At 37.0% G+C, this 15,624-nt stretch overlaps 1 protein-coding gene across 2 annotated transcripts in view; it reads right to left on the bottom strand.

Moving 5' to 3' along the window:
- Positions 1 to 15,624, bottom strand: part of LOC128644000 (apoptosis regulator R1) — a 108,703-nt gene that overhangs the window by 91,369 nt on the left and 1,710 nt on the right. Inside the window, exons 2-3 of one of the 2 annotated variants that reach the window (XM_053696766.1) lie at positions 12,755 to 13,182; positions 11,531 to 12,606 (exon numbers count right to left, since the gene is read on the bottom strand). In XM_053696766.1, coding sequence (XP_053552741.1) covers positions 12,457 to 12,606; positions 12,755 to 13,171 — 567 coding nt within the window. In that variant the 5' untranslated portion in view covers positions 13,172 to 13,182 and the 3' untranslated portion in view covers positions 11,531 to 12,456. Of the gene's footprint in view, positions 1 to 11,530; positions 12,607 to 12,754; positions 13,183 to 15,624 lie in introns of those variants that run through there. The other variant, XM_053696767.1, reaches the window with a different exon arrangement.

The following is a 15,624-nucleotide window of genomic DNA, read 5'->3' on the forward strand; positions in this document are numbered from 1 at the left end:
AGCCTTTCTCAGATCTCACGGATGGAAGGTGAACAAAGAAAAAAGTTCTCTGTCCCCGTCAACAAGAGTTCCCTTCTTGGGAACAATAATAGATTCCTTAGAAATGAGGATTTTTCTGACAGAGGTCAGAAAATCAAAACTTCTAAGCTCTTGTCAAGTACTTCATTCTGTTCCTCGTCCTTCCATAGCGCAGTGCATGGAAGTAATAGGATTGATGGTTGCAACAATGGACATAGTTCCTTTTGCACGAATTCATCTAAGACCATTACAACTGTGCATGCTCAGACAGTGGAATGGGGATTATACAGACTTGTCTCCGACGATTCAAGTAGATCAAAAGACCAGAGATTCACTCCGTTGGTGGCTGACCCTGGACAATCTGTCACAGGGAATGAGCTTCCGCAGACCAGAGTGGGTCATTGTCACGACCGACGCCAGCCTAGTGGGCTGGGGCGCAGTCTGGGAATCCCTGAAAGCTCAGGGTCTATGGTCTCGGGAAGAGTCTCTTCTCCCGATAAACATTCTGGAACTGAGAGCGATATTCAATGCTCTCAGAGCTTGGCCTCAACTAGCAAAGGCCAAATTCATAAGGTTTCAGTCAGACAAAATGACGACCGTTGCATATATCAATCATCAGGGGGGAACAAGGACTTCCCTGGTGATGAAAGAAGTGACCAAGATAATTCAATGGGCGGAGGATCACTCCTGCCACTTGTCTGCGATCCACATCCCAGGAGTGGAAAATTGGGAAGCGGATTTTCTGAGTCGTCAGACATTCCATCCGGGGGAGTGGGAACTCCATCCGGAAATCTTTGCCCAAATAACTCAATTATGGGGCATTCCAGACATGGATCTGATGGCGTCTCGTCAGAACTTCAAGGTTCCTTGCTACGGGTCCAGATCCAGGGATCCCAAGGCGACCCTAGTAGATGCACTAGTAGCACCTTGGACCTTCAACCTAGCTTATGTATTCCCACCGTTTCCTCTCATCCCCAGGCTGGTAGCCAGGATCAATCAGGAGAGGGCCTCTGTGATCTTGATAGCTCCTGCGTGGCCACGCAGGACTTGGTATGCAGACCTGGTGAATATGTCATCGGCTCCACCATGGAAGCTACCTTTGAGACAGGACCTTCTTGTTCAGGGTCCATTCGAACATCCGAATCTGGTTTCCCTCCAACTGACGGCTTGGAGATTGAACGCTTGATTTTATCAAAGCATGGGTTTTCAGATTCTGTAATAGATACTCTGATTCAGGCTAGAAAGCCTGTAACTAGAAAAATTTACCATAAAATATGGATAAAATATATCTGTTGGTGTGTTCTAAAGGATTCCCATGGAACAAGATAAAAATTCCTAAGATTCTATCCTTTCTACAAGAAGGTTTGGAGAAAGGATTATCTGCAAGTTCTATGAAGGGACAGATCTCTGCGTTATCTGTTTTACTTCACAAAAGACTGGCAGCTGTGCCAGATGTTCAAGCATTTGTTCAGGCTCTGGTTAGGATCAAGCCTGTTTACAGACCTTTGACTCCTCCCTGGAGTCTAAATCTAGTTCTTTCAGTTCTTCAAGGGGTTCCGTTTGAACCCTTACATTCCGTAGATATTAAGTTATTATCTTGGAAAGTTTTGTTTTTGGTTGCAATTTCTTCTGCTACAAGAGTTTCAGAGTTATCTGCTCTGCAGTGTTCTCCGCCCTATCTGGTGTTCCATGCAGATAAGGTGGTTTTGCATACTAAGCCTGGTTTTCTTCCGAAAGTTGTTTCCAACAAAAATATTAACCAGGAGATAGTTGTACCTTCTTTGTGTCCGAATCCAGTTTCAAAGAAGGAACGTTTGTTACACAATTTGGACGTAGTCCGTGCTCTAAAATTCTATTTAGAGGCTACTAAAGATTTCAGACAAACATCTTCCTTGTTTGTTGTTTATTCTGGTAAAAGGAGAGGTCAAAAGCGACTTCTTCCTCTCTTTCCTTTTGGCTTAAAAGCATTATCCGATTGGCTTATGAGACTGCCGGACGGCAGCCTCCTGAAAGAATCACAGCTCACTCCACTAGGGCTGTGGCTTCCACATGGGCCTTCAAGAACGATGCTTCTGTTGACCAGATATGTAAGGCAGCGACTTGGTCTTCACTGCACACTTTTGCCAAATTTTACAAATTTGATACTTTTGCTTCTTCTGGGGCAATTTTTGGGAGAAAGGTTTTGCAAGCCGTGGTGCCTTCCATTTAGGTGACCTGATTTGCTCCCTCCCTTCATCCGTGTCCTAAAGCTTTGGTATTGGTTCCCACAAGTAAGGATGACGCCGTGGACCGGACACACCAATGTTGGAGAAAACAGAATTTATGCTTACCTGATAAATTACTTTCTCCAACGGTGTGTCCGGTCCACGGCCCGCCCTGGTTTTTTAATCAGGTCTGATGAATTATTTTCTCTAACTACAGTCACCACGGTATCATATGGTTTCTCCTATATATATTTCCTCCTGTCCGTCGGTCGAATGACTGGGGTGGGCAGAGCCTAGGAGGGATCATGTGACCAGCTTTGCTGGGACTCTTTGCCATTTCCTGTTGGGGAAGAGAATATCCCACAAGTAAGGATGACGCCGTGGACCGGACACACCGTTGGAGAAAGTAATTTATCAGGTAAGCATAAATTCTGTTTTTTATATAATGCTAATTGGTTATGAGTGAAATAATTTGCAAATAATGCATTCTAATTAAAAAAAAAATATATGCTAAATAAATTATCTCTACATATAAAAATATATATATATGACCACTACATTTCGCCAGGTCATGTGTTGTGACGAAGGGGCTTCGCATAAAGATGAGACATAACCTTTTTGAAATTCTCTGGGTTGTCTACTTTTGCAAATGGTATGCCATGATGGGTTAATTTTCATTCCTGGGCTGACATAATGTCTCAAAGATGACATAGGCCCAGAAAATCAAGGCAGTACATCGCTGAACACCAATACGGGTGTTTTATTGCAGTAATGTCTATCAGGATGATGATATTCACAATAAAATCGTTTGGCAAACAACGTTTCTTAATTACTCACACCTACTTAGAATTTTTTCAGATAAAATTATAGTTTAGAAATAAATATTTGATGTGAAAAGAAAGCCTTATCTGTCCTCTAAAAAGCAATATATAATAAGTGTGGGTTCACTTAATATGAAAGAAGTAAATTATGGTTGAACAGACATATAGTTGAAATTCTAGGTTTTATTTACATTCAGAACTTGGACAATTGCCTATGTCATGAAAGGGTTAAAAGTAATGGCTGGATGGCAACCCTTGATGACCTGGTTTATTATTGCTCAGACTTAAAATACTGTGTCATGTTACAGCTTTGGTCCAGAAAGGTTTATTGAACTGTATTGAACAAGGAAACACAAATAATTTAAGTAGATAGTGAGTACACATTACATAAATAATTCAACGTTTCTTTTCTACCACTTGGTTGCCATGAACTGCGTTTTCATGTTTTTAGCAGTTAGTTCAAAAGGAATCCATCAGCCACTGTGTTGTGTAAAAAAATAAATATGTTATTAAACTGAAAATAATTGTGGATATAGAAAAATAAAGTTACTTTTATTGTTATGACTTTATCTACCAGAACACGAATACAGTTATTGCTCTGGTAATAGAAGACTGGCTATGAGGTTGTAACCTAGGTGCTTCAATGAGAGCCTACAAAATTAGGCTCAAGAGTGTGCATGTGTTTTGAGCATAACACTGTTTCAATAGTGTTTAAAGGGACACTTTAATGATTCAGATAGAGCATGCAATTTTAAGCAAGTTTCTAATTTACTCCTTTTATCAATTTTTCTTCATTCTCTTGCTATCTTTATTTGAAAAGCAAGAATGTAAGTTTAGAAGCCGGACCATTTTTAGTTCACAACCTGGGTTGTGCATGCTGATTAGTGGCTGAGCTGAAGACCCTTTGTATGGGGAGGATTCCCTATGACTTTTTAAGAAACTAGGACTATTCCTTATATACATTTTTCCCCCTCTATAATTCATTATATATATATATATATATATATATATATATATATATATATATATATATATATATATATATATATACACATATATATATATATATATACATATATACACACATATATATATATATATACACACATATATACATACACACATATATACATACACACATACATAGTACTAAAATGCTTTTGAGTTTAGGATGCCAAAAACATACAGGATTTAAAAACTCTCAATCTTAGTCTCAAATGAGCCCTAACAAGCCATGTTTAAATAATAAAAACACCCTACCTGGGCAAGGTGTGATAGTACGTTGTTAAAAGGACACTGAACCCACATTTTTTTCTTTCACGATTCAGATAGAGCATGCAATTTTAAGCAAGTTTCTAATTTACTCCTTTTATCAATTTTTCTTCATTCTCTTGCTATCTTTATTTGAAAAGCAAGAATGTAAGTTTAGAAGCCGGACCATTTTTAGTTCACAACCTGGGTTGTGCATGCCGATTAGTGGCTAAATGCACCCAAACAAACAAGTGCTGTCCAGAGATCTGAACCAAAAATTGGCTGGCTCCTTTGCTTAGATGCCTTCTTTTTCAAATAACGATAGCAAGAGAATGAAGAAAATTTGATATTAGGAGTAAATTAGAATGTTGCATGCTCTATCTGAATCATGAAAGAAAAAAAATTGGGTTAAGTAATCCTTTAAGACATGTGCATTATCCTTAGCATACATCACTGTGCCACATGGACAAAAGCAAAGTTTCAACAAAGTATAGAAAAAAAAAAAAAAAGAAAAAAAGATGTAAATTTATAAAGCTTTCTTTTAATTGTACACACTGAATATAAAAAGTTTAAAGGGATAGAAAAAAAAAAAAAAATGAAGAGTGCATGGGTGCATTTAAATTAGCATTTTTTTGCAATATACTACCATTAGCAAAAGTGCTTCCAGTTATTACCGTTTTCAACAACATACACACATATGCAGTGAGTGCCCTGTGCACCAGCACAGTAGCTTGTAGGACATCTTCACGGATGCAATACAGACCACTGCCAGCTCTCTGAGCAAGCATGATGCCTGAATCCTGATCATCTAGTCACATGTGACATACTTGCATATGCCGCGGAAACAAAAATAACTTTTACTAGAAGCATTTTAGCGAAATTAAATATATTGCAGAAATGTTTCTATTCAAAACTGAAATGCATACACGCACAGTTCAATTTTGACCTTTTCCCCCCTTTAAAATAAACATTGACTGGTGTATTGGTGACATAGCTTATTGGAACATGAAATGTATTATTACTTCATAAACTCACTAAATCACTTCCAGAAATCAAATTGCTTTAATGAATTTCCTATGACACCTTTGCATCCATCCATCACACTCAGGAAAGCAGTTGATAATAGTTCATTGTATTAAAAGGATATTTAACAGTATGGAATTGTAATGTAAAATGTTTAATTATGTATAGTTACAACAAAACATCTTTGAAATATACTTTCATTATTTATTTTGTCCCATTTTCCTGTAATTCAACCTCTTCACAACTTTCTATAAAGTAATAGGTGCTGCCATTTTTTAATCTTCTCATTAGCTATCCTTCCTGCTGAGGAGAATTAGGGACCGATATAAAAATAGGCAATAGACTTTCAAACAAGGATGTGTGCAGCATAGGATTATCCAAAAGGGTTTCCGCACAGCCTTGTTTGTGTAGAGGTAAATAGAAAACTAGTTCAAACATGGAGGAGCCCATTACTCTATAGAAACTAAACATTTACATGTATAATTTTCAATATTTACACAACTAATAATTGTAAAAATATATCAACATATTATTCTAAGCCTAATTTTTTAATTTAAAATACATCAGTATGACTAACATGTATTTACTGTCCCTTTAAGTTGCATCAGGAGCACCATTACAAATGGGCTGCCCCCCACTAGGAGTCAAATGTCTGCTGCTGTCTCTTGTTTCCATAACCAATACTGCAGCATTTACATTTTTAGTATTTGTGGCGGTTTCAAAGAGGCACAAGCAGCCAATTTAAATAAAATAAAGGCGCCATTTGTAAACAAATTACTACACTCCAGCATGTAAAATTGCTAATTGGGGACACAGTAGAGAAATTACTACACTGCAGTGTCCCTTGAATATCAAACTAAACACAAGATAAATAGGGGGCATTCCACAAAGGTAACTAAATGGATTATTTTGTAACATTTTGGAGGTACTAGTTTTTATATGCAAGATTAATACACAAATAATTGTTTCTGTGTAACATGTTAGACCTATTATTAGATAGATATATATATATATATATATATATATATATATATATATATATATATATATACACACTGTATGTAAATACGTGTTTTTTTTTTTTATATCCCTTTAAATTTATAATAGGAATGTAATCCAACCCAAAACTTGCATAAACATTTCTACCTATATGTTTGCATTCACAAAATCCATTTAAAACTCATCCAGTACTTTCTCCATAGCAAGGGCAGAGAATGTCTTGTTACAGTTTGCAGATAGTTCTAAAAGAGATTTAGAGTTTAAAATATAACATCAAATGGAGCAATTGCAGACGAAGAGCTTCAATAATCCCAGGCAATACAAAACTTGGAAGGTAATCAGAGCAGTAGAAGGGCCAAAGCTGGCCAACCCCAGATGAATTCGCTATATCTCAAGGCCCTACATTTTCAGAGGAAACACTGATGGTCATCGCTTGAGTTTCCTGGTAGGTTTATTAGTTGCTGGCATCTCTATTTTAATGTCCTGGGGCAGAAAAAGCAGTTTATGACCAATTATACAGTTACAGCAGCTGTGTCATAAACGTATTAAAATGTTCTGTTACTACATTTAGATAACTAGCCATTCAAGGGATACTATAATAAGATCTGTAATACAATTGAATATTTATTTCTCACTGATTAATTCCTTTGAGCCATACCTCACACATCACTTTCTTCCAGTTCTTACTCTACTATATAGAAATATTCATTTATGCCTCCATTTAAAATACTATAGCTATTTACCATTATTCAGCGTCAAAGATTTACAGTGAGGATGCTAAAGACAAAATAGTCTGATGGGGATGTCTTTCACTGTATTATTTACTGCAGATCGCATACTTTCAATAGAACTAATCATCCACGGGTAAAATATAAAAAGAAGCTTTGCCTATTCAGAACAATGGAAAAAACAAACAGGCAAACAAGCAGTATATTCATTCTTAGAGAACAAAAGCAAACCTAAAGAAAAAAGGTGCAAAAGGGTGTAGACAAAAGTAAAGGAAATGATAGAGACTGATAACATAAAATGCTAATCAGGGGTTAAATGGACAGTGTACTGTGATATTTTTCCACCACTTTAACGAGTTCCAAATGATCCATTTTACCTGCTGGAGTGTATTGTATGGTTTAAAAATAGATCTTTTACCTATATTTTTCATTTGAAATAGCTGTTTTTGCCAGTTTTATTCCCACCTATGCTGAATATCTGGTTATTGAAAAGCTGTGTAAACAAGGTTTACAAGAAATGACTCTTCCAGTGGGTGGTGGGACAGAGATATAACAAAATGTGCATTTTTAATTGTACTCTAAGGGTCTGATGATCCAAAAACTTTCACTGATATTTTTTCTAGACATATTATGTAGGCGTCTCCTTCCTGCATAACAAGACAAACTTTTGTCAAGCTAAATTTCTAAATTATGGGGCGTCTTAGATCATCTCACCTGAGCAGAGAGCTTTTAGATCACCGGCCCAAAGTATTGATCTCACTGTGTATAGAGAGAGACAATAATGAGGATTTTGTGTAAATAGATCAACGAATGAGGTCTACTCTCCCTGGAAACACAGCCCATTTGATTTGGTCGTGCACTATTTTATATACAAAACTATACCTAAGAGAGAAATTTCCCATACTAATGAGTAATTGTAAACACATTTAAAGGACATGAAACCTAAACGTTTTCTTTCATGATTTAGATAGAGCATATCATTTTAAACAATGCTCCAATTTACTTCTATTATACAATTAGCTTCATTCTCTTTGTATCCTTTTTTGAAGAAGCAGAAATGCACTAATGGGAACTAGCTGAATATATTGGATGAACCAATGATGAGGCATTTACATGCATCCGCCAATCAGCAGCTAGCTCCCATCAGTGCATCACTGCTCCTAAGTCTAGGTATACGTTTCAACAAATGATAGCAAAATAACAAAAAAATAATAGAAGTTGGAAAGTTGTTTAAAATTGTATGCTCTGTCTGAACCATGGGTTTGATGTCCCTTTAAAGTGAACCCAATGTTACAGTACAGTGTCCCTTTAAACAAAATTAGCTCCTGACCAGCAATGCACTTTTGACCCAGAACTGAACACGGTTGCTGAGCCAATCAGGGGGCAATGTGTATACCCAGCAAACACCAGCCATGTTCTGCTCAAGATCGGCAGTAGACTGCCAGTCCAGATTTTTATTAAAGTGACAATGTGCTGAGGCAAACAACTGAATAGAGGTCATTCTATTTAAAGTTGGTGCTAAAACATGCTTTCAACTGGACTGGGATCACTCTCTACCACCCCACTGAAAGACTGATTTCTGCAGCTGCTCTTCGGTTACATAGCTTTTCTACAGAACAGTCTAAACATTTTCAGCATAGATGGCTGTTTCAGCATGCAAAACAGCTATTTCACATGAGAAAATAAAGGTACAACAACCTATTTTTTTAAACAATGTAATATACTCCAGCAGATAAAATGGATCATTGGAAATACATTAAATAAACTATTTAACAGAACAATGTCCATTTAACTATGTGTTTACCCCCTTTTATAGGTTGGTAAAACATAATTCTATGCAAACAGTGCAAAAACATTAAACTGGAATATTTTATGATTGCCCAATTATGTAAGTTTACCAGTATCAGATATACTGAGATCACAAAGGAACTAGTACAGTTACTAGTTTAGGTCTTGTTTGGTGTAAATTTACATGATGCAAAGATAACCTGCTTTTATAGCGGCATCTAGCCCTATAAGCAGCATTGGCGTTATCTGTGTCATTTACTCGCAAGGAGTGCTGTTCTGATCGTCATTGCTGGGTTTGGAATTCATTCTGCTTTGTCTTTAAAAAGTATCCCCTTCACCACACCTTATTGCATTAAACAAAAAGAGCTGAAGACCCTTTGTATGGGGAGGATTCCCTATGACTTTTTAAGAAACTAGGACTATTCCTTATATACATTTTTCCCCCTCTATAATTCATTATATATATATATATATATATATATATATATATATATATATATATATATATATATATATATATATATATATATATATATATATATATATATATATATATATATATATATATATACACACACATATATACATACACATATATACATACACACATACATAGTACTAAAATGCTTTTGAGTTTAGGATGCCAAAAACATACAGGATTTAAAAACTCTCAATCTTAGTCTCAAATGAGCCCTAACAAGCCATGTTTAAATAATAAAAACACCCTACCTGGGCAAGGTGTGATAGTACGTTGTTAAAAGGACACTGAACCCACATTTTTTTCTTTCACGATTCAGATAGAGCATGCAATTTTAAGCAACTTTCTAATTTACTCCTATTATCAATTTTTCTTTGTTCTCTTGCTATCTTTATTTTAAAAATAAGGCATCTAAGCTAAGGAGCCAGTCAATTTTGGTTCAGTACCCTGGACAGCACTTTATTGGTGGGTAAATTTATCCACCAATAAGCAACAACCCAGGTTGTTCACCAAAAATGGTCTGGCTTCTAAACTTACAGTCTTGCTTTTCAAATAAAGATACCAAGAGAATGAAGAAAATGTGATAATGGGAGTAAATTAGAAAGTTGCTTAAAATTGCATGCTCTATCTGAATCACAAAAGAAAAAACAATTGGGTTCAGTGTCCCTTTAAGCTGCTGAACTGCCAAAGGAGAAGAAATATAATTACACCTTTATGGTCTACAAAGAAAAGGTCTAGTTTAGAGCAGAGCTTCACAACTCCAGGCAGCATAAACCTCTAACATACAATTTTTTTGTAATGATTTCCCTACTTGAGCACAGAAGTCACTGAACAGCCCATATAAGAATATCCTTAAATCTGGAAAGGTATGGGTTAAAGACGGAAGGTGACGCACGAGCAAGGATAAAAAGGCAAATTATTTCTGATAAATATCTCTCCTAAATTTATTTTTATCTGAGGTTATTTAGCACTACAGAATCTGTTGGCGCTCTACAAATAATAATAAAAAGGGACGGTAAAGTGAAAAATGTACTTTTATGGATTTGATACAGCATGAAATTTTAAACAACTTTCCAGTTTACTACCATTTTCATTTTTGCTTAATCCTCTTGGTATCTTTTGTTAAAAAGAGTAATCCTAAGTGAGTTTAGAAGCGTGCACGTTTCATTGTAGGAATGTTAGAGCCCATTAGTATGCACGTGTCTTTAGCATTCTATGGCAACAGTGTTTGCATGTATTTAAAACACTGATATAAACATTGCTTGCAGATGGCTAAAGACGTGCACGCTCCTGATCTCAAATAGTATTACGCTTAAAAAAAAAAAGCATAGCAAGAGAACAAAGCAAAATGGAAAGTTGTTTAAAATGGCAAGCTGCATCTAAATCACCAAAGTTTAATTTTGAATTTATTGTCCCTTTAATCGCTTTGTTTATCAGACTTTCTATGGCCTTATCAATACAGCAGAGTACAGAGTCTATTAATACAGCTAGCTTGGCAGCCATAACATCTTAGATGTTTTTGCTCCTTGTGTTTCTATTTACAGAAGATTCCTGTTTGAACAACTTTTGGATTTCATATGGAACGGTGTTGGTATTTTCTTTTTACTGCAAAGGGCATGTTGCAAAAAGCTCACAGGCTCCGATGATCTTGCTGTGGAGCTTCGGGAAGCAGGTAGTATAGTTTATTGCCTTTATTTTATAGCTTATCTTACCAATAAAAAGGTTTCAACATGACAGTTAAAGGGGCAGTAGACATTACAAAAGGAAATGTTTAATTATGTATAGTAAAAATCTTTCCAATATCTTTTTATTATTTATTTTGCTGTAAATTACGTCTGAACATTTTGGGCTTTCCAGTTCATAGAAATGGAAGTACACACTGCAGACTTCCCAAACCTAACCTTGCCATAGTTTAGCTTCAGCAGAAATGATAAGGTAACAAACTGCACGTTATGGAGAGATATGTGAGAAGGTTGGGCTTGTGAAGCCTGACAAATTATCAGAAAAAAAAGGAAGAGGAAAATAAATAAACTATACTGTAAAGTTTTTACAACATATGTAAACATTTTATGCTACAATCTACTGGTTTACTGCTCCTGTTCAGTATTCATTTTCTAATGCAGGCGTTTCATTAGCTACTTGACTGAAACCAATCTAAAATGAGACAAACACACAGTGGAAAAACACACATACCACTATCAAGGATAAATGAAAGAAGCATTGTGGACCAGGAAACTTTAATACACTTTGAGAGTCTGCCCATTTCCTTCTATAAAGCACCCACTTAGTGTTTTGTAGAGAGGAACCTGTAACTCTGCATGTATAAAAAGGTACTTGCGCCTCTCACTACAGTGTGGGTGAAACGGTCTAAGAGGACAGCAATATACGTTTAATTTAAAATCCTTTTGCAATATAAAGAAATAAACAAATAATAAGGTGAGGTGTGATTGGTATGTAATCCTATCCTTGCACAGTTAGGAAAAGCATTGAAGTATCCGTCTACAGTAAGAGGCACTGCTAATATCACATGTAATTTAGGGAGAAGAATGCTGCAACACTTTAGACACAAAATAAATTTAAACTGGAGATGACAACAACAAAACAAAAAAAAAACACAACATTAAAGCAACATCACACAGCCCACCAACATGTGTCATCCTCCACTCTGGTGAAATATGCTTTTCCTTCTGCCCCCGAGTCAATATTCAACAACACTCCAATTACAGAGGCTATAAAGGCAAGGCAAGTTCACAGAGCAACACCAGCAGGAAGAAAATGCAATAAATATATTGGTACTGCTCACGGAATACACACAGAGCAGACCCCACAAGCAGGCAGATCAACAGAGTTTACAAACAAAACCTCCATGCGTGCATATATTAAAACGAGACAATGGGTATACACGCAGCACAAGTGCAGACAGACACTGCACGCATGTCAACAGAAAGTACCAAACATCATACGTGCTCACATACAATATTCAAACAGAAGCAAACAATGCAAACACAAAAAGTGCACACACTGGCAGAGTACACAGTAAGGTTAAATCACACACCCACCACTAACAGGCTGGTTGAGCTCAACAAGCACACGTACACACAGACAATGCAGCATTTGCTTAGTGTATGCCAGTTTTTAGGTATCTCTCACTTGCTGGCAAAAAGAGCCCCAACAGTCATTAAAGCCCCCAAAGCCACTGCCCCAGTCAGAACAGTCTTCAATGAAGCCCAATTTCCCTCACGCTGTCGTCGAGCCTCTTCTATAGCACCTTCCCCATAGAGAGCCAGGAATCCGTTCTGAGGAAGAGAGGGACATAGTGACATGGAATGAACAACATTAATTCTAAGTGATTGTTGAGATAGAGCATTGTGTGAGGATTCAGATTGTGTTGTGCATAGGAAGGAAGGGGCATGGGTGTATAAGGAGCAGGAAGATATTCCTCACCCAGCCTCCATTGCTCTGTATCCAGTCTCTCAAGTTGGTTTCCAGATATGTCACCATCCAGTCCTGGATCCGTGGCAGGAGTGCAGCCATCTCCTTATTCACACTTTCGGCACACAACGCAGCTCCAAACACAAAAAATGCCACCACACGGCCCCAGTTCACCCCGCCATGGAACAGACCTCCCGCAACCTCTGCAAAGTGAGTGTATGCTGTGCCAGGGGTCACATGGATTTGTGCTGAGATCTCACTAAATGCCTGTCTGAATCTCTCTTCGAATTCATCCCCCGCAGCACGCATGGCAGAATGCAGAGCACATGATGCTGCTCCTACAGGTTCTGGACACAGGCCTCTTTGACAGAGCTTGTAGCGTACAAAATCCTCCACCAGGGGACGGGATCCCTGGTCAGATTGCGCCATCCAGCCTCACTCTGAAAGACACAAATTTACACTAACCTTGAGGAACAAAAAAAAAAAAATTGCCTGGAAGCATAAAGGACCCTTACAAGGGCAAACCAAACCTTTTACATGGGATGTCAGTGGAAGATCATTTAAACTTCTGACATACAGAGAGAAAATTAACTTGCTTCCTAACAGATCAACGTTTAGAAAAGAAACTAAATAAACCACTTCCCTAGTAGCAAATAAATCTTGTCCCTAATGCAAAGAGAACCAATGCCCTCTACTTTACAATAAAGAGCTCATTGTATAAAAAGATAAACTCCATTCCTGCCAGAGACCATCTACCACCAAGTGCTTGAACTGACAGAAGCAATTAACCCTAATCATGCCACCAAGAACCCAGTTTGCAAAGGGTTCTTGGACAGTCAGTCAATAACCATCTATTCTAGTAAAGATTTCAGTCTTTATAAAGTCTATTAAATCAAACCCACCAAAAGAAAGAAAACTGTTTGAAAGAGCCAACTAACTCCTACTTTAAAGGAATAGTCTAGTAAAAAAAAATAATAATAATAATATATATAATGCAGTTTTATATATAGCGTGCAGTTTTAAGCAACTTTCTAATTCTTCGTTCTCTTGGTATCTTTATTTGAATGTAAGCTTAGTAGCAACCGGCCCATTTTTGGTTCAGAACCTGGGTAGCGCTTGCTGATTGGTGGCTACATTTAGACATGGGCCAGCTCCTCTGCTTACATTCTTATTTTTTCAAATAAAGATAGCAAGAGAACAAACAAAAGTAGATAATAGGAGTAAATTAGAAAATTGCTTGCTCTATCTGAATCATGAAAGTTTAATTTTGACTAGACTATTCCTTTAAGAAAAATAATTACTGAGTCAGTTTACCCTTTTTAATGGCAGCCAACCAGTAAGGAGGCATCCAACTAACCCTAATCCTTTATAAGTTCTCAATAAGCAAAATGCCAAACAATATGTAGATAGACAATAAAACCATTTTAAATGCACTCAGTTAAAGGTCAACAAACATACAGCTTCCTTTTCTCTGGGTGATGACGATAAGGAAGTTGGTTTCTTATTCAAGCTGTTTTTTATTCATGGAAGTTGGTTTCTTATTCAATGTGTTTCTTTTTCATGGAAGTTGGTTTCTTGTTTAAAATTTTTTGTGAGACTGCGTTAAATTGAGTTTAAAATTCAAATATAGGTTTTATTTAAATAAAAGTATGATTCATATAAGGTAATTGAATAAAGAACAAGCGATTCACTCCTTAAAACTCGATTTTATTTAATCGGTTTAAAACTGCTTTGCAGGAAGAAATCCCAGATTGTGTAGAGCGTAGCACACAGGCTTATGCGTTTCGGCAGGTTGCTATAACCATAGCCATACCGCTTCTTCTTGATTCATTTATCTATATCCAGTGGGTTCTACTCCTACACTCTACGTATGACTGCTGTAACCTGGAACCAGCTCCTCCCATTGCCAGATGCTGTAAATCCTGAGCGCCTGTATGCCAGGGAGCATCGGACAGCACAATCCTCAATTGGACGCCGGAAAGCACACACGGATCATGTCCGTGGAGGAAAAGGAAACCCACTGTGCCTTGGCAGCAAGACCGGATGGGAGAATGTAAAGTGCATGCACCCAGAGCAGAAGGTATACTTTTGAATTTGAGAGGAAATGCTAGGTTCAGGGGACTTTATATTATTTTGTGCCTTGTCCAATATTCTGGGACTTTGGAAATACTCTACCGTTAACTTTCTCTTGAACTTTGTTTAACCTATTCGTATAAGGTAATTACACAGAAGTGAATTCCCTTCGTATCGTGTGTGTGTGTGTGTGTGCGTACGTATATATATATATATATATATATACATATACACACGTTAGCATCAATACAAATATTACAATTTTAAATAAGTAACTAATATTTACTAAGGGATAATGACCTTTGGGCCACTGATTTCACTATGAATATACATAGAGTAGATCCCCCTCCATGACATGGAATTTTTCTTAGCCTGGCCCAATGGTGGTTTAGGCACATAAATTGATGCCAACACTGGCATAGATGCTTTAATTCACATTTTGAGTAACTTATATTTTCAAAGGGTTAATGACAATTGGGCCAATGAAATTACTGTGAATATATGTATGGTAGATCCCCCATCCATGACATAGAATGCATTTCAGCCTGGCCCAATTGTGTTTTGGGCACATAATTGATGCCAACACTGTCATATGCTGTAAATCACATTTCTGAATAAGTAACTAATATTTTCAAAGGGTTAAAGATCATTGGGCCACTGATGTTACTGTGAATATACATAGAGTAGATCCCCCTCCATGACATAGAATTGTTTTTAGCCTAGCCCAATGGTGTTTTGGGCACATAAATTGATGCCAGCACTGGCATAGGTTCTGTAATTCACATTTTTGAACAAGTAACTGATATTTT

The sequence above is a fragment of the Bombina bombina genome, unplaced genomic scaffold (genome assembly GCF_027579735.1).
Source record: "Bombina bombina isolate aBomBom1 unplaced genomic scaffold, aBomBom1.pri scaffold_666, whole genome shotgun sequence".
Classification (NCBI taxonomy): Eukaryota; Metazoa; Chordata; class Amphibia; order Anura; family Bombinatoridae; genus Bombina; species Bombina bombina.